At 63.9% G+C, this 21,241-nt stretch overlaps 2 protein-coding genes across 3 annotated transcripts in view; both read left to right on the top strand.

The window, feature by feature from the left end:
• The window catches only part of CCDC40 (coiled-coil domain containing 40), a 42,967-nt gene extending 38,803 nt beyond the window's left edge, over window positions 1–4,164 (top strand). The window contains exons 18-21 of one of the 2 annotated variants that reach the window (XM_047831620.1): window positions 952–1,140; window positions 2,203–2,361; window positions 3,100–3,176; window positions 3,417–3,563. In XM_047831620.1, coding sequence (XP_047687576.1) covers window positions 952–1,140; window positions 2,203–2,361; window positions 3,100–3,176; window positions 3,417–3,471 — 480 coding nt within the window. In that variant the 3' untranslated portion in view covers window positions 3,472–3,563. Of the gene's footprint in view, window positions 1–951; window positions 1,141–2,202; window positions 2,362–3,099; window positions 3,177–3,416 lie in introns of both variants that reach the window. The other variant, XM_047831621.1, reaches the window with a different exon arrangement.
• Window positions 4,165–4,527: 363 nt separating this feature from the next.
• GAA (alpha glucosidase) lies at window positions 4,528–20,405 on the top strand. The gene is made up of 20 exons (XM_047833252.1): window positions 4,528–4,611; window positions 7,424–8,011; window positions 8,983–9,128; window positions 10,939–11,104; window positions 11,183–11,279; window positions 11,695–11,814; window positions 11,941–12,059; window positions 12,136–12,267; window positions 13,199–13,309; window positions 13,865–13,978; window positions 14,057–14,141; window positions 14,615–14,732; window positions 14,999–15,132; window positions 16,672–16,823; window positions 16,975–17,123; window positions 17,936–18,077; window positions 18,393–18,542; window positions 18,911–19,075; window positions 19,279–19,431; window positions 19,812–20,405. Exons 2-20 carry the CDS (start codon window positions 7,466–7,468, stop codon window positions 19,869–19,871), a joined length of 2,859 nt encoding a protein of 952 aa, XP_047689208.1. The 5' UTR covers window positions 4,528–4,611; window positions 7,424–7,465; the 3' UTR covers window positions 19,872–20,405.
• The last annotated feature ends 836 nt before the right edge of the window (window positions 20,406–21,241 follow it).

A 21,241-nucleotide genomic window follows, 5' to 3' on the forward strand; every position in this document is an offset into this window, starting at 1 on the left:
TCGGTCTTGTCTGACTTGTTGCCAGCATCCGGTCCTCGCCTGTTGGTTAGGTTTCTACCTGAGTATTTCCAGTTTTCTGGTGCTAAAGTCACTGGTACTTTTCCACTTTTTCAATTTCAAGTTGCTCACTGCCCACAGAAATGCGACGTTTATTTACTGCCTTTGTTTCGTGGTTTTGCTAAACTCGCTGTTTGTTAGGGTTTTTTTTTTTTAATGTTTTATTTATATATTTTTGAGACAGAGAGAGACAGAGCACGGGCAGGGGAGGGTCAGAGAGAGAGGGAGACACAGAATCCGAAGCAGGCTCCAGGCTCCGATCTGTCGGCACAGAGCCTGACGCGGGGCTCGAACTCACGGAGTGTGAGATCATGACCTGAGCCGAAGTCGGACGAATAACCAACTGAGCCACCCAGGCGCCCCTGTTTATCTTTTTCTATTTTGAACCCACTTTTCTGAAGCAGAACTTACCCACAATCAGATGTACTTATTTTAAATGTCTAGTTGGACAGGTTTAGCACGGGCCCACATTGACACCCCCACACCTGAGACAGAACACTCCCGCTGCTCGAGAAAACCCTGCGTGGCCCCTACGGTCAGCCTCCTCGACAACCGGGGCCCCAGCCCTGGTCCCACAGACCCTTTACCTCACCATCTTACAAAACCACGAGTAAGAAATCAACCTACTGTCCCTGTGCTGCTCCAGAATCCCAGCCAGGCTGCGAGCCGTGTCCTCTGTCTGCCAACTCCCCTTGGCCTCTGGCCCTTTCTAGTTTCCTGTTGCCCGTGCATTCTTTACGTGGAACTGAAAATCGTTCTGACCAGCTGGCGATGCCCCCCGATCCCTGTGTCCCCGGGCGCATCCCCCTCGTCCCCGTGCTGGTCCGGGGCTCCGTGGAGCTGCGCTGACCGTGCCTCAGTCTCCCTCACCGCCCCTCTGCCCTGTGTGCCCAGGTCAGGCACGGGCAGCTGCTGAAGCAGCAGGAGAAGATGATCCGTGACATGGAGCTGGCCATTGCCCGCAGAGAGACCATCTCCACCCAGGCCGAGGGGCAGCGCAAGACGGACAAGAAGCTGCTCACCCGGACGGACTTCCACCGCAAGCAGACAGAGCTGCGACGCGAGATCAGGGACGTTCACAAGGTAGGGGAGCCGTGATGGGAGAAGGCTCACGGGACACGGAACCTGGCCTCGGAGCCCCACCGGTGTCCGGCCAAGCTCTTGCACGCGGGGCTCGGGCACGCTGCCTGACAGCTCTGTGCCTCGGCTTCCTCACCTGTGAAATGGGCACTCATCTGGTGGAGTCGCCCAGAGGATCCCATGGAGGGTGCTGGAATAGCCCCCGTAGGTGTAAATCCTGCATAAGGACAGAGTAGCCCAAAATGAAAGGCTTGACCCAATTCCTCATTTGGGAGTTACTGGAGGCGGCAGAGTGGCCTTTTCTTGGTCCTTCTTGGCCGGTCCTCTCTGCCATGCTGGTCATTCGTGAGATCCATCCCTCTCCATCCCTGGGGCTCCCACACCTGCCCAGAACCCACCCACCCCCCGCCACGCCCGACTCCTCAGCTCCAGCAACAGGTGCGCTGTACCCAAGTCCTCCTGCCGCACACCATGCCCAGCAAGGCCTCTGGCGTTTGTGCCCAGAATGGCCCTTTTTCCTCCCTGCCAGCGCATCCCAGATTCTCCCCTGTCCCCGGCTAGACCCTGAGAGTCACCTGGTCACCTCTACTTCATTCATCCACTGGACCCCACCAGCTGCTTCCTCTGGGAACCACCCCCAGCCACCTGACCTCAGAGGAATGGAACCAGACCTCCCCCACTCCCTCCCAGCCCTGCCGCTGGCCTCCCTCACTCCCACTCCCAGACCCCCACCCCGCGAGGCCTTAGCTCCCGCCCAGGCATCTGCTCCCAGCCTTGGCATGCAGCTGCTCAGCTGTCCCTGGGCCCTGGCAGATGGACCTCCGCAAGAGAGGGGCCCCAGAACTGCTCAGGCCCCCATGTCTCTGCCCAAGCCATGCCTGCCTCTGGGGAGCGGTCTGCAGTGTGGGCTTACCCGCGCCCTGGCGTCTCACTGGGACTCGCCCCTCTGGGTCCTGGTTCCCGAGGGGCAGGGACTCTCTCCATCCTCACGGGAACCCTCCCCAGAGTATATCCTTCTAGCCTGACTCCGTCCACTAAATAACCACATCCCGGCACGGTCCCCAGGCCACCGAGGAGTGCACCAAAGCCATCTTGGAACTGGAAGAAATGCAAAAGCACATGAGCAACTCCCTCCTGGAGAAGCAAGAGCAGCTGTCAAAGATGCAGTCCAGGACCGACGAGCTCGAGGCCAGCCTGGGCCAGCTCCTGGCCCTCAAGCAACAGGTAGGCACGTCCCCCGAGCCAGCAGGGCCACAAGAACCCGGGCGTGGAGTCTGCCCCTCGCAGCAGCCACTCTGCCTCCTCGGGCGCGCCTCCTCCCGACCCGCTTCGCCCAGGGATCACAGCGCTGCCAGCCGATTTGGGATTCCTGGCTCATCGCGTCTTCTCTAACCATCTAATGACACCGCACATCCATTGTGGGCCAGGCGCTGTCCTGGGTGCTAAGGCTACAGACCAGACCAGGACAGAGAATGATCCCTGCCCTCCTGACCATCACATTTGAGGGGCAGAGGAACAGATGGTAAACACAATGAATGAGAATTAGGTGGTGGTAAATACTCTGGGGAAAAAGCAGAGAAGGGGCCTCGGGGTTGGATGGGGGGTCTGAGAAAACATTGTGGAGTCCAGACTTGAAGGGGGTGAGGGAGTGAGCTGCCGGCTGGGTAACGCAGGGCAGGAGACCACTCTAGGGGCAGCCAGAGAACAGTGATTGGGTGATCATGGCTTTGGGCTCTTCTCGGGGAGGCGGGAAGACAGGGGAGGGCTGGGGGCTGAGGAGTGGCTCGGGTCTTAGCAGGACCGCTCTGGCTCTGACGTTGAGTGTGTGGGACGGAAGGGTGGAGGGTGGACACCGGAGGCTGTTTGAGATGCCACATGGACCAGGGCAGTAGCCGTGAGGCTAGTGAGAAGCTGTCGGATTCTGCGTACAATTTCAGCCGCCCCCGTGGGCTTTCCCGCCAGATCGGATGTGGTGTGAGCAGAAGAGAGGGGCCAGCTGAGTCTGCCGGGTCCAAGCCTGATCAGCCCAGACAGGGGAGGTAGCGAAAAGTGTCCGCTCTGGGGGTGGGCACCTGGGAGCGTTAAAGGTCTCTCAGACGACGGGCAAAGGGAAAGGGTCTGAAAAGCGCCCATCTGCCTCTTCTCCACGGTTTGGAGAATCTCTCTCCTTCACCCTTCTCCACCTGGCATTTCCTCCAGTCCTGACTTTGTGGGGGGGCAAGCTGGTGTCCTGTTTTCAACCTGCCTAACCTGATGCGGGGTCTCTTGTCCCACCCAAGAACCTCTCGGAGCTGGTGGCCCTGCAGACGCGCCTCAAGCACCTCCAGGCGGTGAAGGACGGCAGGTACGTGTTCCTGTTCCGCTCCAAGCAGTCGCTGCTGGCGGAGCACAAGCGCTTGGACAACCGGCTGGCCGTCATCAGCACCATCCTCCACCACGTGAAGGACGAGTACCCCCAGTTCCAGGAGGCCCTGCTCAAGGTCAGCCAGATGGTCGCCAGCAAGCTCGAGCCATCTGGGTCCTCCTAGAGAGCAGCCGGGACCTCCCCCCAGCCTGCTCCCATGGAAGAGACCAGAATTTTGTGTATGATCAGGGACTTCGAACGTTCGTGTCACCGAAAGCCACGTCCACCCTCAGAGAGGTCCTTTAAGACGAATAGGCAGGCCAGCATGGCGTGATTCTTTCAGCCACCAGCAATTTCCACTAAGGCCATCCCCACCCCCACCCCCACTCCCGCTACGTTTCCGGTGGCATTTCAGAGGTGGGGTGTCTCCCACCCCGCGCTGGACTCGAGGTCCAAGCGGCGCCCGGGTTCGGGGAGGCTCCCGCCTCCGCCCTTGACAGGCCTGCTCACCGTCATGGTCCAGGGCGCGGGGTGCAGCGGGGGCGCCCCACGGAGAGCGCGGGTGGGACGGGCGCCCCCAGGACGCACCTGCCCTGCGCCTCCCCAGCGGCCCCCGCCCTAAAAGGGCCTACGAAACAATTTCGCTTTCCAACTTTTCAGCGAAAAATAAAACTTTTTCTGAATATGGGGGAAAGGCGTATTTCTCCGGGAGCGCGTCGGAAACCGGCCCTGCCCGCGCCGCACCCTCGCCCCGCCGGGCCCCCCACGGCGCCCTGTCACGTTGCGCAACAGCCGCTTTTATGGGCGCGATGACGCTTTCCCTTCCAGAACGGCTTCAGTTAACGGGCGACCCCGGGGGCCGCTCCCCTCTGTCCCCCGCACGCGCGTCTCGCCAGGTGAGCGCCCCTCCCCTGCCCTCCTCCCCCCTCCCCCGCTGCGGGCCCGGCGGACGGCGCGGGCCCGGGACCCGGACGCCCCGCCACCAGGGGGCGCGCGGCGGGAGACGCGCACGCTCGCCCAGGACGCCTGCGCGGGAGGCCTGTCACGTGGCCCACCCCGCCCCCTCTGACGCGTGCCTGCGGGCGCCGGACCCCGGGTGGCCGCTGCGGGCGGGGCGCGCGTGCGCGGAGGTGAGCCGGGGTCGGGGGTGGGCCTCGGTGGGGCGCGCGTGCGCGGAGGTGAGCGGGCCGGGGGCCGCAGGGGTCCCGGCGAGGGGCGGGGCGGGGCGGGGGCGTCCGGTGGCTGCCCCCGAGACGAGAGACCCGGGGGTCCCGGCAGCCGTGACGCCCCAAGGGGGAGGGACCGATCGCTCGGCGGATTGAACCTCTCTGGTTCGCGGCTGGACAAGTGGAGCGTGTCGTGCGCGGGTCCGCGGGCGGCGGTGTCGACAGGGACCCCGGGGACTCCACGGTCTCCTCCGCGCCCTCGGTGCTGGGCGAGGGGAGCCGTCTTGTCCCGTTGTGGGGAGGAAACCGAGGCACGGGGTGGGGACCCATGCCTCTCGCGTCAGGGCGGAGCTGGACAGCCACCCTGGCCTGGGGAGCAGCGGCTCCGATCCACTTCCCTGAAAGCGAGGTCACAGGGTCTCCCGGCCAGCAGCGCACTTGACCTCCCTGACCTTCAGTGTTTCCCCATTTGCCTAAACTGTCAGGCCCTCCGGCCGACTGCTCTTCTTGTCAGTGGAGTGGAAACAGCGCGCGCGGCCGGGGGCGGGCCCCTCTGTGTCCCGGGCCACCCCCGCGCTTCTGAACTCAGGGTGAGGAGGTCCGTGGGCCCGGCCCGTCAGCTCCGGTCCCTACATCACCGTGATCACGAGGTGTCATGTGTTCCTGGATGGGCAGGTGCAGCTGGGACGCTGTACAATAAAAAAATAAGTATTTAGTTTTTGTCCCCGGTCCGTGGCACACAGACCCTGGGAATCTTGGCAGGGGCGGTGTGTTTTCTGTGCTAATAAAGTGACTGGTGGCTGGGGCCTCTGGACAGCTTCGGGGTCAGGCCTGGTCCCCAGAAGCACCCAGGCTGGGAACTCCCAGCCCCACCTCCCCTCCCCCAACCCCCAGGAGCACTGAGGGGCTGGTGATTGACAATCGCCAAGGGCCAAGGATTTGAGTAATCGTTTCTGTGTAATGAAACCAAAACTCTGAGCCCGTGAACACACTTTGGTGCTGGAGGGCGGGGACGCCCCATCCCGCGTCCTCTGCCTGCATCCTTTATAATAAACGGGCCGCGGTAAGCCAAGCTCTTCCCTAAGTGCTGTGAGTGGTTCTAGCCAATTCCCAACCGGAGGTGGGGGAGGGGTGAACCCTTGAGTTGGTGGCCAGTTATTTAGGCGTGGGGCTTGCGACTGGGGTCAGAAGGGGGACGGCCTCAGCGGGGCTGAGGCCTTACCTGTGGGGTCCGCGCTGGCTCCAGGAATTCGGGCCAGAATCGGAACGAATCCTGGGAGACCCAGCTGGTGTCGAGGATTGGTTGGCGAGAGAAAAAAACCCCCGCACACATTTGCTTCAAAGGTGCCGTGAATTAAAGCCGTGGCCCGCTGTGGCCGGAATGTCCCAGGGGACCTGTCTGTGGCCGTGACAGGCTCAGACTCCCCGGTGCGCGACGTGACTCCTTCCCAACCCTTGCGTGTTCCTGGCGGCCCGAGGGTGCGTGCATCTCACGAGCCTCCGCCACACGGAGCTGGCATGCGTGGCCCCATCTGCCCCGCGGCCCCGCTGCTTTCCGGCCCACAGCACGAGGGCAGGCTGCTCAGGGAGGCCCGGACACCCCTGCTGGCCAGCTTCAGCTCAGGTCCCCCACCCGCAACCCCAGCCCCTTGGCCTTGTGGAACCTTCCCTAGCCTGCACGGCAGTCCGCGATGCTTGGACCCTCGGCCCCTCCCTGGGCCTGACTCCCAAGAGGTCAGACTGGGTGCGGAGTGACCCTCCGGGCCGCCCCTGGCAGCCTCCCCAGTTTCTCTCAGACAGAAAGGACGCCCCTCGTGAAATCCTTGCACGTTCAGTCCCACGTTGATGTCTCACTCCTCGGAGGAGCCGGCCAACAACGTTCCTTATGAGAATTTAGAACGTACACATAAGCCGAGCGCAGGTAGCGACAGTCCGATCTCCAGAGGAGCCAGATGCTCCACATGTAACCGCAGGGGCGGGGAGGGCGCCGCCACCTGCCAAGGCCAGCCCTTGAGTGTCGCCCTCAGCTGCAGTGCCCGAGACCGCTTACCGGGCTGGAGCCGCCTCCCGGTCGGCAGAGGAGGGACAGAGGGACGGTGGCGGGTCCCCCTGAGGACGCGCCCACGTCTAGCGCATCTGCCAGAACTTAGCAGCTCGGCCACAGTCCGTGCACAAGCAGAGTTTACTCTCTGCGCCGTGCTGTAACTTCTTGTTCCGTTTGTCAGTTTACCGCCCAGGTCTTTGTGTGTCATTAAGCCTTTTTTTTTTAATGTTTATTTATTTATTTTGAGAGAGAGAGAGAGAGAGAGAGATAGAGAGAGAGAGAGGGAGAGAGAGACTGAGCAGGGGAGGGGCAGAGAAAGAAGGAGTGAGAGAATCCCAAGCACGTTCCAGGCTCTCAGCAGGGCTCGAGCCTGACGCAGGGCTCAAACTCATGAACCGTGAGATCATGACGTGAGGCAAAACAGCGCAACCCACTGAGCCACGCAGGTGCCCCTCGTTAAACCGTTTTTGCGTACATCTTCAGTGCGTTTCACGGTACAGGGTATTCTGCAATCCCCTCTTCGGGGCTTTTCTCTGCTTTTCCAGTTCCCTCCCTTGCCGTCTTTCCAAACAGTGCCAGGAGCTTGTCTACCCTCGCCCGCCCCGCTTTCTCGGCACACCTCACCCTGTGCGCTGCTGGGCCAGCCGCGGGTCCACGTCTGGAAATTGGAGTGAGTCCCCTGAGGCCCCCTCCCTCCGCCTTCCCTGCTGAGCCCGGCCCTTCTCTCAGCAGGGCCTCCAGGACCCAACCCGCTGCCTGCAGGTGCCACCGACCATGGACGTGAGGTGGCCGCCGTGCTGCCGCCCCCTGCTGGGGGCCTACATCCTCGTGTCCCTGGCCACCGCCGCCCTCCTGGGGCACGTCCTGCTCCATGATTTCTTGCTGGTCCCCCAAGAGCAGCGTGGCTTCTCCCAAGTAGCTGAGGGGCTTTATCGCGCTCGCCAGCAGGGAGCCGGCCACCCAGACCCCCAGGCCCCCCCAGGCCACCACGGCAGTCCCAGAGCAGCTCCCACACGGTGCGACGTGCCCCCCAACAGCCGCTTCGACTGCGCCCCGGACAAGACCATCACCCAGGAGCAGTGTGAGGCCCGGGGCTGCTGCTACGTGCCTGCCGGGCAGTGGCCTCGGGTCCCCCGCATGGGACAGCCCTGGTGCTTCTTCCCACCCAGCTACCCGAGTTACAAGCTGCACAACCTGACCACCACGGAGACAGGCTACACGGCCACCCTGACCCGCGCCACCCCAACCTTCTTCCCCAAGGACATCTTGACCTTACGCCTGGACGTGCTGCTGGAGACTGAGAGTCGACTCCACTTCACGGTGGGCGGGGCCCCACGGGGCAGAGAAAACGTGGGTGGGCATCGGGCGAAGACGAATGGATTTGTCGGGCGTGTGTTTAGGGGGCAGATGTGTTTTGTGCCTTCACGGGGAGTCCCGGCGTGAGCAGACAGTGCCTACGCTCAGGGAGCAGCGGCCACTAAGACAGCAATTGGAAGGTTCTAGAACATGCTCTAGAGGGCAGGGCTCAGGGCATAGTGGAGGGAAGGTGGGTCTCCCCCAGGAAGTGACATCCCACCTGGGACCTGAAGTCCTGCAAGGGTCCGCAAGGGGAAAGGTGGAGAGGGAAGAAGGGGAATGTTCCGGGCAGTGGGCGGTGGGATCTGATGATCGTCTGCCCCCTGAGGGCAGGACCTTTTGTCTGATTTATTCCCCGCTGCCTCCCAGTGCCTGGAACAGTGTCTGGCACATAGCAGGTGCCCAGCAGAAACCTGAGGACTGAATGGACATGTGGAGGCCAAGCTGAGACACAGCCTGAAACACACAATTCATAATTAGCAAAGTAATTTATAACAGCCAACATTTACCCAGTGATTACTACTGTGCGCCGAACAGAGTGGAGCTGGACGCCCTCAATTCTATTCTCACCCACCCTGTGACGGGCGTGTGGGGTGCCAGCTTCAGCAAATAAAAATACAGGATGCCAGGAGATCTGAATTCCAGAAAACCGAGCAATGAGTTTATTTTTTCAGTGTGTGTCTCATGCACTATTTGAGACGTACTAAAAAAACCCTTCAGACTGACTGTGCGTTCTGTGTTTTGCCTGGCGACCCACGTGAGGCGTCCCCCGGGTTCTGTAGATGACCAAACTGCCCACGCTCACCTGCTGTGCACGGCCACACTGGGCCTGGCATTGGGTCCCCGCTCTCCTGGAGGGTGAGGAAGGTGGGGAAGGTGTGCAGGGGAGGCCCCCGGCCCGCAGAGGGCCTCACGGCACGCCATCTGACTTCTAGATCAAAGATCCCGCCAACAGGCGCTACGAGGTGCCCTTGGAGACCCCGCGTGTCCGCAGCCGGGCCTCATCCACACTTTACAGCGTGGACCTCCAGGAGGAGCCCTTCGGGGTGGTCGTGCGCCGGAAGCTGGACGGCCGGGTGCTGTGAGTGCGGTCTCCGTGCCCCCAGGGAGTGCCAGGCGGGGGCGGTCTCCTCCAGGGGGCATCTGGTAGGGACTCCACCATACACAGCGGTCCTGCCCAAATGTCACAAGTGCAGAGGCTGAGAAATCTCGGTGGGTCGGGTGTGAAATGACACCTCTCCCCGCAGGGAGCATCTCCTCGGACCCGCTCTGTTTACGTTATGTTATTTACGATCAGATGCTGTGTATCACTCACGACAGGGCAGGCGCAGTAACCGTGAACCCCGCCAATCCCAACAACACAGAAGTAGGTGCCGTTACGGCCCCCGCTTTACGGATGGGGAAACTGAGGCACGGGGAGGTGAGGTGGCTTGCTGGCAGGCGACGGAGCCAGGGCCCCAGCTTCCATGCTGTTGGCCGCTGTCTGTTTCCAGTCCCTCCGGGGCTCGTGTCCCCCTGAGATCTTAGGTTTGTCCGAATCATTGCTGTGGTCCGTCCGCCATGGAGCCATTCCCGTTCCAGAAGCTCACTCCTGGGCTTCCAGCTCCCACAGTGGTTCCAACCCACAGCAGATGCTCTCAGGCTCTGTCGGGAGAATCAGGGCATCTGGCTGGTCATGCCCTTGCCCCGGGAGACGCATCACCTCTGCCGCCCCCATCATGACCGGGGATTGGACACACCCAGGCATCTCAGAATTCCACTTTTAGACTCAGATGCCACAGCTGTGACTCCCAGAGTCCGACACCTCCCCTCGCACAGTGGACCCACACAGCCATGGGGCCGGGGCAGCACCTGCCCACGCCCCCCGTCTGCCCTGACGGATTTAAGCACTTTCACAGGACCGCCACGTAAATATGTGCCCAGAGCGGACAGGACTCCCCTTTGTCACTGAACTCAGTTACGGGCTCGGGGATGAGGTAACTTGGACCTACCTTGGTCTTAAGGGAACTCACCTGCTGAAATGCCCTTTTTTTTTTTTTTTTTTTCTGCCCACTCTTGGCTGTGCGTTATCGACCTGCTCCCAGGGCTGACACAGTGGGAAGAAGCAGTGAATGAGTGCAAGTACAATGTCAGGAATAGCAGAGCTAAGAAGGTTCTAGAAATGAGCGGTGCAGATGCAGAGGAGAGGGTTGGCTCTGTCAGGGGGAGCTACAGAAGGCCTCTCTAGGAAGCTGACCTTTGAGCAGAGATCTGAGAGAAGTTTTCTAAAGCCTGTCATCAGAGTTTGGTCTTGAAAACACATACACACACACTCGTAAGTCTTGCCCACGGGCAGGCAGGGGGCAGTGGGAGATCTTCCCAGGAAATCAGCGAGAGCATGTACTCAGTGCCCCGTTTGTGGTTCTTGCCTTGCCCTTGACCCCGTGCAACCTCAGGGCACCCTGGCCACCCCTGGGTGGACGGACAGCTCCATGGGCTCTGGAGCTGGGCTGGGCTGGACTGGGCAGGCCTTGGCCAGAGTCTGGGAGCAGCATGGCCCTTGTGGAAAGAGCTCAGGGCCACAAGTCCTAGCGCTAGCCAAGTTCGAGCCGCTCCTGTCCAGCACCTGCTTGCGGCCAGGCCTCATGGGGCACTCCACTTCTGGACGCCCGCCTGGGGGCAGTGTGGACACAGCCAGGTAGCTGGATGCGCTGGATGTGCTCTGAGAGCTCTCCACACCTGGTCAGGTCCCCAGGGTCGCCGGGCCTCGCATGGCCACATCTGCCCCGCGTCAGTGCGTCACCGTGGTGACCAGGCCACTCTGGCCCTCCTCGGGGGGATACCAGGGCCCAGGGGTCTCTCTGGGAGGGCCCACCTGGGGTTCACCTGGCTGCCTGGGCATTTCCTGGCAGGCTGAACACGACGGTGGCCCCCCTGTTCTTTGCTGACCAGTTTCTGCAGCTGTCCACCTCTCTGCCGTCCCAGCACATCACGGGCCTCGCCGAGCATCTCGGCTCCCTGATGCTTAGCACCAACTGGACCAAGATCACCCTGTGGAACCGGGACATCGCCCCCGAGGTACAAGGGGCAGTGAAGACGGGGGGAGCGGGGGAGCCATGTGGGTGAGGCTGCTAAAGTGTGTGTCCACGTGCCCAGCCCAACGTGAACCTGTACGGGTCCCACCCCTTCTACCTGGTGCTGGAGGACGGCGGCCTGGCTCACGGGGTCTTCCTGCTGAACAGCAATGCCATGGGTAAGCGGGTGGGCGGCCACCCCCAGCCGGCATCCTGTCCCCGTGTCCCACGGCCAATCGTCCTTCTGAGCTCCCAGGCCAGGGGCTGCCCCGGGTGTGGCCGCGTCCCCTTCCTTCACGGAGGGACCTGCCCGACAGGCTGGAGGTAGAGGACTGGGGCCATGGGGGGGTTGGGGCTTGTGCGTCCCCCCAAGAAGTGACTCCAGTGGGCTGTGGCCTCTGCCAGCTCTGCCCTGAGGTGCCCCCAAGGTGGACTCCGAGGCCCCTGATCTGAGCGGAGGCCAGAGAGGGGAGTCCTGGGGTCTGGCGGCTCAGCATTTCCCTCCCCAGACACCAAGCAGGCTGTAGACTGGCGGCGTGGGGGCAGTATGGGGCACAGGGATCTGTCCCTGAGCCCCAGGGCTGCTTCCCCCAGACGTGGTCCTGCAGCCGAGCCCGGCCCTCAGCTGGCGATCCACGGGTGGGATCCTGGACATGTACATCTTCCTGGGCCCTGAGCCCAAGAGCGTGGTGCGGCAGTACCTGGAAGTCGTGGGTAGGCTGGTCCCCCAGCCCTGCGCTGCCCCCTCGCCTCCCCCGCCCCTCCTTCCCCCCTCCCCCGCCCCTCCCGCCCCCTTCCCCACCCCCTGCCCACGCGCTCACAGAGCTGCCCTGCCCGCAGGCTCCCCGTTCATGCCGCCCTACTGGGGCCTGGGGCTCCACCTCTGCCGCTGGGGCTACACCTCCACGGCCGTCACCCGCCAGGTGGTGGAGAACATGACCAGGGCCCACTTCCCCCTGGTGAGCGCTGGGCAGCCCGGGGCGGGTGTGCGTGTGGGGGCTGGGCCGGGACTCCGTCCCTGTGCTGTGGCCACAGGACACTCAGTGGAATGACCTGGATTACATGGACGCGAGGAGAGACTTCACTTTCAACAAGGACGGCTTCGGGGACTTCCCAGCCATGGTGCAGGAGCTCCACCGGAGCGGCCGGCACTACGTGATGATCGTCGTGAGTCCCCCGCCGTCCCCGTCCCCTGCCGCGCCAGCTGTTAGGGAAGGGAGGCCCCGTACCTCCTCCCCCAGACGGCAGCTTCCTCGTGGTGCCTGCGGGGCTCTGAGGGTCCTTGCTATCGACCGGGATATCGACCTGGGCTCTGCTGTCCTGTGATGTCCAGCTTAAGGCCTCCTGGAAGCATCGTGTGCCACTTAGGGTCCTTTTGCCTGTAGGTTATGTGAGCGGCTTAAAGCAAGGGGGGGGGGGCGCCCTCGGCTGACGCCCCCCCCCCCCCGGGACTGGGAGGGCCGGGGCGGGCTTGGACGCCCAAGAAACCAGAGCCACAGAGGCTCCGAGGGTCTCCCGGCCCCGCCTCCACTTAAGTCAGTTCTGCGTCACAGGATGGAGGGCAGGGCTCTGAGTGGCCCAGCACAAGGACACCCTCCCTGGGCCGGTGCAGCCAGGGGAGCGGGGGGCAGTGCCCAGCCATGTGGCCAGAGGACATGGGGAGGGGGCGCCGAGGCTGAGTGGTTGCCATAGTGGACACGCCACAGGGGAGGAAACCTGTCTGCTGAGAGGTTAAGAACCGTGCTGGTGTCAGCCGTTTCCATGACCTCGGCCCCTCGGAGGGCAGCCGGCATCCGCGGCCACTCAGAGCCCAGAGGGCAGGGGCAGGCCTTCAACTCAGGAAATCGGTGTTCGTGGTAGAGCACTGGGGAGACTCTCAAACTTGCGAAGCAGAGCTCGGGCCCGCATCCAGGTGTGCCCACCCCCGGCACGTGAGCTTGTGCACACAGGGTGTGCTGGACACACACACGCGAGGCCCTCTCCGGCCTCTGTCTTCCGTCAACGCTGCCTGGAGAGCGTTCTCCCGTCTTCCCAGCAGTGGGTGCCTGGCTTTGGAGCACTCCCTCTCCTCCTGACGGGGTCCCCCCACTCCCTCCAGGATCCTGCCATCAGCAGCTCCAGCCCTCCTGGCAGCTACCGACCTTATGACGAAGGTCTGCGGAGGAAGGTTTTCATCACCAATGACACTGGGCAGCCACTGATTGGGAAGGTAGGGTGGGGGCCTGGGCGCGTGGCGGGGGGAGCGGGGAGAGGGCAGAAAACGGGAGTCCCCAGCTGGTGGGGACAGGCAGGCGTTCAGGAAGAGGACGGGATTTAAGAAATCATCATGTTGTCCGATGGGACGGAGAGTGTGGGGGTCACGGCTGGAGGTGACAGTGGCCTCTGACAAGGGATGCTGCCTCGAATCCTTCCACGGGGGGCGTGGAAGGGCCCAGCCCGGGTACGGGCGCCCTCCTTGTCCTCCAGCCCCCGGGGGCTTCCCAGGCCCTCCCATGGGGCGCCCGGCACAGTCCCAAACTCCCGGTTCCAGGGTGTGCCCAGAACCAACAGGAAGGGGGTCCCAGCTGCGGGGAGGCCGGGGAGGCTCCCAGGAGTGCAGTCATTTGAGGCTCGGTTCTGGGGGCTGTGTCTGAAAGGGAGGTCTCAGTAGAGTCCTATGGCCCCTACCACCGATGACCCTCCCCCCTGTAGCCCTTCACCCCCAGGCAGGTGAGCGAGGCTGGAGCTCTGGGGGGCCCGGTCTCCCCTCTGGCCTTTCCTCCAGGTGTGGCCCGGATTTACCGCCTTCCCCGACTTCACCAGCCCCGAGGCCCTTGACTGGTGGCAGGACATGGTGGCTGAGTTCCACGCCCAGGTGCCTTTCGACGGCATGTGGATCGTAAGTGTCCCGTGGGCTGTGGGACCGGCCCAGCCTCTGCCCGGAGCAGGGCGCCCACCTCCGGGGCCTGTCTTGCAGGACATGAACGAGCCATCCAACTTCGTCAAGGGCTCTGTGGACGGCTGCCCCGACAGTGACCTGGAGAACCCGCCCTACGTGCCAGGCGAGCTCCCCCTTCTGCCAGCCCTCACCCGCTGGCCGCCGGCCCCCTGGCCCCAGCTGCCTGAGGCCCAGATCAGGGCTTTTGCTTCTCTGGTTTGGGAGACTCAGAGCTGTCCTTTCTGAGGAGCCGATGGGCACGGCCACCCGGGAAAGGGGAGGGCAAGACCAGGAGGAAGGTCAGGCCGGGGAGACATGAGCCAGGCAGCGTGGACCAGCACACATGCCACTGAGGCGTGGCCCTCCGGAGGGAAGGCATTTCGGGCTTAGGGATGGGAACAGGGAAGGACTTGAAACGGGTCAAGAGCAGGCGGGGGGTGACGTCTGCGGTCTGCCGGCCTCTGTGTCCACCTCGTCCCCATCTGTGGTACAGAGGAGACGATACAGGGACCCACCCCGAGTTCCGAGGGCGCTCCGGGCTGGGGGGGGGGGGGGCACCGGCCGGCCACGGACGGGAGCGGCCTCCTTCTCTTCCAGGGGTGGTTGGCGGGACCCTGCGGGCAGCCACCATTTGTGCCTCCAGCCACCAGTTCCTCTCCACGCACTACAACCTGCACAACCTGTACGGCCTGACAGAAGCCCTTGCCTCCCACAGGTGAGGGGCCCGCTCGGCGCTGTGTGGGGCGGGGGCGTCAGAGGGAGGGCCGGCGGTGACCGCACACAGACTCCCAGAGGGAGCCGGGAGGGACGACCGTCCTCCTCCCTGTGACGCGGCTCATCATCCAGGGTGGTCTGGTGGCTCGGACAGATCCTCCCCTCCCTCCTCCTGGCCTCGGCCCTCGGGGCTGCTTGCTCTCGGCCCTGCCGCCCCGCTGCCCCTCCAGGCGCCAGGCCACTGCTCTGTCTCCCTGCCCCGCCCAGGGCCCTGGTCAAGGCTCGGGGGACGCGCCCCTTCGTGATCTCCCGCTCGACCTTCGCGGGCCACGGCCGATACGCCGGCCACTGGACAGGGGACGTGTGGAGCAGCTGGGAGCAGCTGTCGTACTCTGTGCCAGGTGAGAGCGCCTGTCAGGAGGGCGGCTCGGAGAGGGGGGCCGTGGGCCCAGACCTGAGCGCCCGGCTCGGCTCAGCTCAGGGAGATGCCACTGCCACGCCATGGGGCCCCGCCGCTGACTCACACGGGGCCCCTGTGCACCTGCGCGGGCCGCCTCACCTGTGGTGCCACGCTGGTGGGCGGCGATGGGCTTTCCAGAAATCCCCGATTTGCCCCAGCCGCTGCCTGCAAAGCAGTCAGATCCCGTCCTCTCGTGGTGTCCCTTCCGGCGACCGCATCCTGTCTGAGCCCAGCCTGCAGGTGCCATCCACCCCCCCACCCCCACCCCTCTGCAGAGAGGCACTTCGACTTGAGTTGTCAAGAGCTCTGATGCTGTGACGCGCGTTAGGCAGACGGGGCTCGGGAGCTCTGGGGAAGGGGCTGGGGTGACCTCCCAGGGTCACCACGTGGGCAGCTGAGGGGAGCCTCCACCTGCAGCCTGCAAGCCTCCTGATAGCACTGTCGGCAGTGGCAGGACCACGCGCAGACCCTCGGGCTGTGGGGAAGCGCTGGTGGGCGAGCTCTGGGGCAGGAGTCCATTCCTCCTTCCGGAAGCCGCTCTGCCACAGGTGCCGCAGGCTCTGACCTCGCCCTAGGGCAGGTGCGCCCGCCAGCGCTGCGGGCCTGTCTCTGAAGCCCCCTTGAGCGGCAGGTCCCTGGGCGACCCTCGGTGCGTGCCGATCATTATCGGCAGAGGTCATGCGGGCCCCTGACCTGCTGCAGCCCAGACAGGTGTCCCCCACGGCCTCGGGCTGGGTCCGGTCCTGCCCATCGGCTCCTGGCCGCCCAGGAGACACTGAGGAGAGGGACGGCCCGGCACAGCCTGGCCCTGCTGAACAGTGGTGGGGCGGGCCCTGGCCGACGTGGCCTGGAACCCACCCGACCCTTCAGCAGCCATGGGGGCTCACCGTGCCCGCCGGAGCACAGCACCCCACGCTGGCGCGGAAGGCAGCGGTCCTGGAGGCTAGCGGTCTGAATGACGGTGTCGGAGGGGCCGTGCTTGGAGCCCCGGGGCAACTCCTTCCCGCCTCCCCCAGTTTCTGGGGGTTGCCCGCTGTTCTCGTGTCCTTGGCTTGGGGCTGCGTCACTGGTCTCTGCCCGTGTGTTCGCTCGGCCCTTCCCCCGTGTGTGTCGTCAGTCTGGGTTTTCCTCTTACGTGGTCACCAGGCCTACTGGATCAGGACCCGCTCTGTGACCTCACCTTAACCGTGTCTGCAGACACCCTCTTTTTTTTTTTTTTTAATGTTTATTTTTGAGAGAGACAGAGCATGAGTGGGGGAGGGCCAGAGAGAGAGGGAGACACAGAATCCAAAGCAGGCTCCAGGCTCTGAGCTGTCAGCACAGAGCCCGACGCGGGGCTCGAACTCACGCGAGATCACGTGAGATCACGCGAGATCATGACCTGAGCCAAAGTGGGCCGCTCCCCAGAGGGGCGGGCGGTCCACGGCCCAGGTGGGCCTACTCCCGCAGCCTGAGCCCCAGCCCGACCCCGCCCTCCCAGAAATCCTGCTCTTCAACCTGCTGGGGGTGCCGCTGGTCGGGGCCGATGTGTGCGGCTTCCTGGGCAACACGTCGGAGGAGCTCTGTGTCCGCTGGACGCAGCTGGGGGCCTTCTACCCGTTCATGCGGAACCACAACGACCTCCGCAGCCTGGTAGGGGCGCGGGCCGGGTGGGTGGGGGTCTGCCCCCGGGGTCCCGCTGTGGACGCGGCCGCACCGGCAGTGGGAGCGGAGCCGGTCTCCCGCCGCAGCGGGGCGGGGCGGGCGGCGGTGACCTCGCGGTGCTCCCGCGGCCCCTCTGCAGCCTCAGGAGCCGTACAGGTTCAGCGAGACGGCGCAGCGAGCCATGAGGAAGGCCCTCGCGCTGCGCTACAGGCTGCTGCCCCACCTGTACACGCTGTTCCACCGGGCCCACGTGGGGGGCGAGACCGTGGCCCGGCCCCTCTTCCTGGAGTGAGTGCCCGCGTCGGGGAGCGAGGGCCCAGGGGCGCCCCGTCCTGCCGCAGGGGGCGTCCCGGGGCCTCCCTGCTGGGGGGGGGGGGGAGGGGGGCCCTGTGCACGCCGCTCCCTCCCCCCATGAGAGTGCAGCTCAGGGCTGGGGGCCTTCCGGGCAGAACCCCCAGTCCAGATCAGGCCAACCGGGGGTAACAAGGTACAAAACCATCCCGATCGAATGAAGGAGACCCAACTGATATCCCCCAAGTGGGACTCAGATACGTAAAAAGGTGGCATGCAGTTGATTAAATGCCACCTGTAGTCAGTGGACTAAACGAGTCCCAGGTAGTAAAAATCTGTTCCTTGTTGGCAAAAATCATCTTCTCCCGTCTTGCTACAAGCGTAAATTTCGGATGGATTACGGGCTTAAGTGTCAAAAATTAAGCTATGGAAAGTTCCACAGGAAAACAGGTGCTCTGGCAGGAGAGGGCTCTGAAAGCATCAAAGGGAAAAGGCAAGGGGGGTTGGGCTTAACAGAGGCAACGCTCCCGTGGACAGAAACAGAGAACGTCAGCACGTGCCCCGCTGTGGAATCGCGGAGGCAGGTCAGACAAGATGCCAATCTTCTCACGTAAAGAAACGAAAAAAAAAAAAAAGTTTGCCGGAAAGGCCGGCAGGGGACAGGGTTACTCACTCCCCTCACCGCCCCCCCCCCAACCCCCTGCCAAGCTCGGGCGGCGGGAACCAGCTCCCGGGGCTTCCGCGAGGCCCCTTGAACACGCCGACCTCAGAGGTCACCAGGCCCACGAGCCCACCCCTCCCGTGCGAAGGTTCCCCGAGGACCCCCGCACCTGGGCCGTGGACCGCCAGCTCCTGTGGGGAGCAGCTCTGCTCATCACCCCGGTGCTCGAGGCCGGGAAGGTTGAAGTGACCGGTTACTTCCCCGCTGGCACATGGTACGACCTGCAGACGGTGAGTCCTGCGGGCCCTCGAGGGGTCCCTCCCTCCTGCCACGTGTGGGCCACGTGGGGAAGGGAGCTCGCTTGTGGCCCTTGCGTGGGGCTCCACGTGGCTCTTCCCACGCGGTCCTTGCAGTGACCCATTTTCCAGATGAGGAAACTGAGGCCCAAGTGGGTAGCTCCCCAGGACTCCAATTCTCCTAAAGTCCTGCTGTGCCCCAAGCCCTGGGTCAGGGCCTCTGTCCCAACGACTTGCCTGTGCTGGGCCTGCGGGGCCCCACGCGGAGCCTGAGGCTCCCACTCCTGGTGACGTGACGCCGCCCTCCAGGTGCCAGCAGAGGCCCTCGGCAGCCTCCCGCCTCCGCCTCCCGCACCCGTCACGCCTGCCATCCACAGCAGGGGACAGTGGGTGACACTGCCAACCCCACTGGACACCATCAACCTCCACCTCCGGGCCGGGCACATCATCCCCCTGCAGGTACCCAGGCCAGCCACCTGAGCCTGGCTGTCCAGTAGAGGGTCCGTCCCCAAAGCCCCAGGCAGAGACGACAGCGTGTGAGGGTTGAGCATGCACAGATCCGCGGCCGTGCCAGGCGGAGGGGCACCTGCTCCGTTGGCTCTTTTTAGGAAACGGTCTGCAAACGTGCGTGGGCCTCTCACGTCCTCCAGGGTGTCTGCCTCGGCCGGAGTGCTCGCCACGGGTGTCCAAGCCCCTCGGCCGTGGCCTGTCCTCCGGGTCCCGGCTTCCTGCAGCACGGAGCCGTCCCAGCCCAGTGTCCTTCCTGTCCCCGCTCTGGAGGCCTCCGCCAGGCTTGAGATGGTGACAGGTGCCACCCACTTTTCCAGGGCCTTGGCCTCACAACCACGGAGTCCCGAAAGCAGCCCATGGCCCTGGTCGCAGCCCTGACCACGAACGGGGAGGCCCGAGGAGAGCTGTTCTGGGACGACGGGGAGAGCCTGGAGACGCTCGAGCGTGGGGCCTACACACAGGTCGTCTTCCTTGCCAAGAATGTGAGTGTCGGGACCCGCCCGGGCTGGGGGGGTCGCCGGGGCCCCCTGTCCCTATCCCAGCCAAGTGAAGCGAGCAGGGCCCAGGCGCTGGCCGCCCTGACCGCGGTCCCCATGCACCTGCCGGCGTCCGGGTGTGCACGGGGCCCATCCCGCAGATCTTTCCGGGCCCTCTGCTGACCATTTCCGCCTCTCCCCTTGACCAGAACACCGTTGTGAACGAGCTGGTGCACGTGACCAGCGAGGGGGCCGGCCTGCAACTGAGGAAGGCCACCGTCCTGGGGGTGGCCGCGGCCCCCAAACAGGTCCTCTCCAATGGCGTTCCTGTCTCCAACTTCACCTACAGCCCTGACACGAAGGCAAGAGCCCCGCAGATGGGGTCAGAGTGCTTGTCCCCAAGGATGGCAGGGGCGGGGGGAGGTACCAAGGACCCTGGGGACCCGGTGCTGGCCGGCCGGGCCGTACGAGGGCAAAAGGACCTTGGTCCCCAGGGAAGGACAGGCCCCCTTGCAGCTTGGGCCTTTCCTCTGCCTGTGTCCACACCGACGGTGACTCATGGGCCATGCTGAAAGCAGACTCAGCCAGCGAGGAACAGAGCCAGAAGCCTCCAGGGGCTGGGGCAGACCCCGAGGGCACCACCCGCCCGGGCCCAGGCTCCTGTCTGCCGAGCACTCCACTCAGGCCTCACCTCTGTCAACAACGGTTTGGCGGTCACGTTTTCTTTTTTCTCTTTTTGCAGACCCTGGACATCCCTGTCTCACTGACGATGGGAGAACAGTTTGTCATCAGCTGGTCTTAACCAGGGGCCGGTGGTGCGTTGATCCTTTACAGGAAAAGACGGGACTTCGCAGCGACCCCAGCACCCGTGCTCTTAGTCAAGATGTGGGGGGCGGGGCTCAGGGTCGGAAGCAGCTGGCCCACGTCTCACGGCGGACGTCCCTCCAATGCCCAGATCTGCCTGTGTCTACCTCCCGGGCCCCAGGGCTCTGGGCCAGCAGCACACGTTTGCCTTGTGTTTGCAATGCTCTCCTGGAAGGTTTACCTCCCCGCAGCCTGTCACTAGAACGTGTATGACGTCATCCGCCACCTGCCCAGGATGGCAGAAGTGTGCTCGGGGTGAGGACGCTGTCCCTGCACCCCGAGGTCATGCCAGATGAAAGGACAGAGCTGCGTGGCCACTGTGGACTGCCGTCTGGGCAACCGCGCCCCAGCAGCCAGTGGGGCTGCCCGCCGGCAGGAGGGCGGCCACGGGGCCTCCAGAAGATTCGCAGGACCCGGGGAAACCCTCGCTCCAAAGTGCAATTGTGTTTAATAAAAGGGGCATTGCAATCAAGCTTCTGCTGGTCCTTCTGGGGTTCAGGGCAGGGAGGATGTGTCCCAGGGCTGCGCCACTCCATCCTTGAGGGCCCCCTGGCGCTCCCGGGTGGGGCGGGCAGGCTTCGCGCTCCGAAGGCAGCATCGTCCGCCCAGCCGGGCCTGGCATCGGAGGCACGTGGCGGGAGATGCGCCCCCACGCCCCACCCCAAACAACCGCTGGTCTGCTTGCGGTCGGCAGCTTGTTTCCTGGAAGTTTACGGAAGCGGAACCCTCCGGCACGTGCGCGTCGTCCCGCTAGTATCAGTCGGCAGGATCGCGGAGGCTCACCCACGTGGACCTCAGCGCCGTGTCCGGCTTCACTGTCAAGCACTTCCCATCACGTGGACGTGCCATGGTTGGTTTGGCGGGCCTCGAGGCCATCTCCGATTTTTGGCTGTCACGAACAAGGCCGCGATGAGCCATCACGAGAAGTCTTTGAACGGACAGGTCTTCGTTTCTCTTGAGCACGTACCGGGGGTGACAAGGTCGGGTCATACGGGGAGAGGGGGGTGAGTAATGTTCTTGAAGCCGCCCAACTGCTCGCCAAGCGCTTGCACCGTTCTGCGTTCCCGCCAGCAGTGAGGCGGCTGCCCCGCATCCTCGCCCACCCCTGCGACGGGAGGTCTGCTCACTCTCGGCCGTCCTGGTTCGATGTGCGTGTCCCTGAAGACCATCGATGCCGAGCGTCTTTTCACAGACTTGGGTCTGTCACCCGTGAATCCTCTTTAGGGAGGCGTCTGTTCAAATCTTTTGCCTTTTTCTTTATTTGGAGCATTGGTTTTCTATTACTGGAATATCGTTTGTGTAGGTTTC

This window comes from Prionailurus viverrinus, chromosome E1 (genome assembly GCF_022837055.1).
Source record: "Prionailurus viverrinus isolate Anna chromosome E1, UM_Priviv_1.0, whole genome shotgun sequence".
Classification (NCBI taxonomy): Eukaryota; Metazoa; Chordata; class Mammalia; order Carnivora; family Felidae; genus Prionailurus; species Prionailurus viverrinus.

Excerpts from the sequence above, each read along its gene's own strand:
- GAA (XM_047833252.1), top strand. The coding sequence starts at position 7,466 with ATGGACGTGAGGTGGCCGCCGTGCTGCCGCCCCCTGCTGGGGGCCTAC. Across the intron at positions 16,824-16,974 it reads ACAACGACCTCCGCAGCCTG|CCTCAGGAGCCGTACAGGTT; the intron begins GTAGGGGCGCGG and ends GCCCCTCTGCAG. Across the intron at positions 17,124-17,935 it reads GCCCGGCCCCTCTTCCTGGA|GTTCCCCGAGGACCCCCGCA; the intron begins GTGAGTGCCCGC and ends TCCCGTGCGAAG.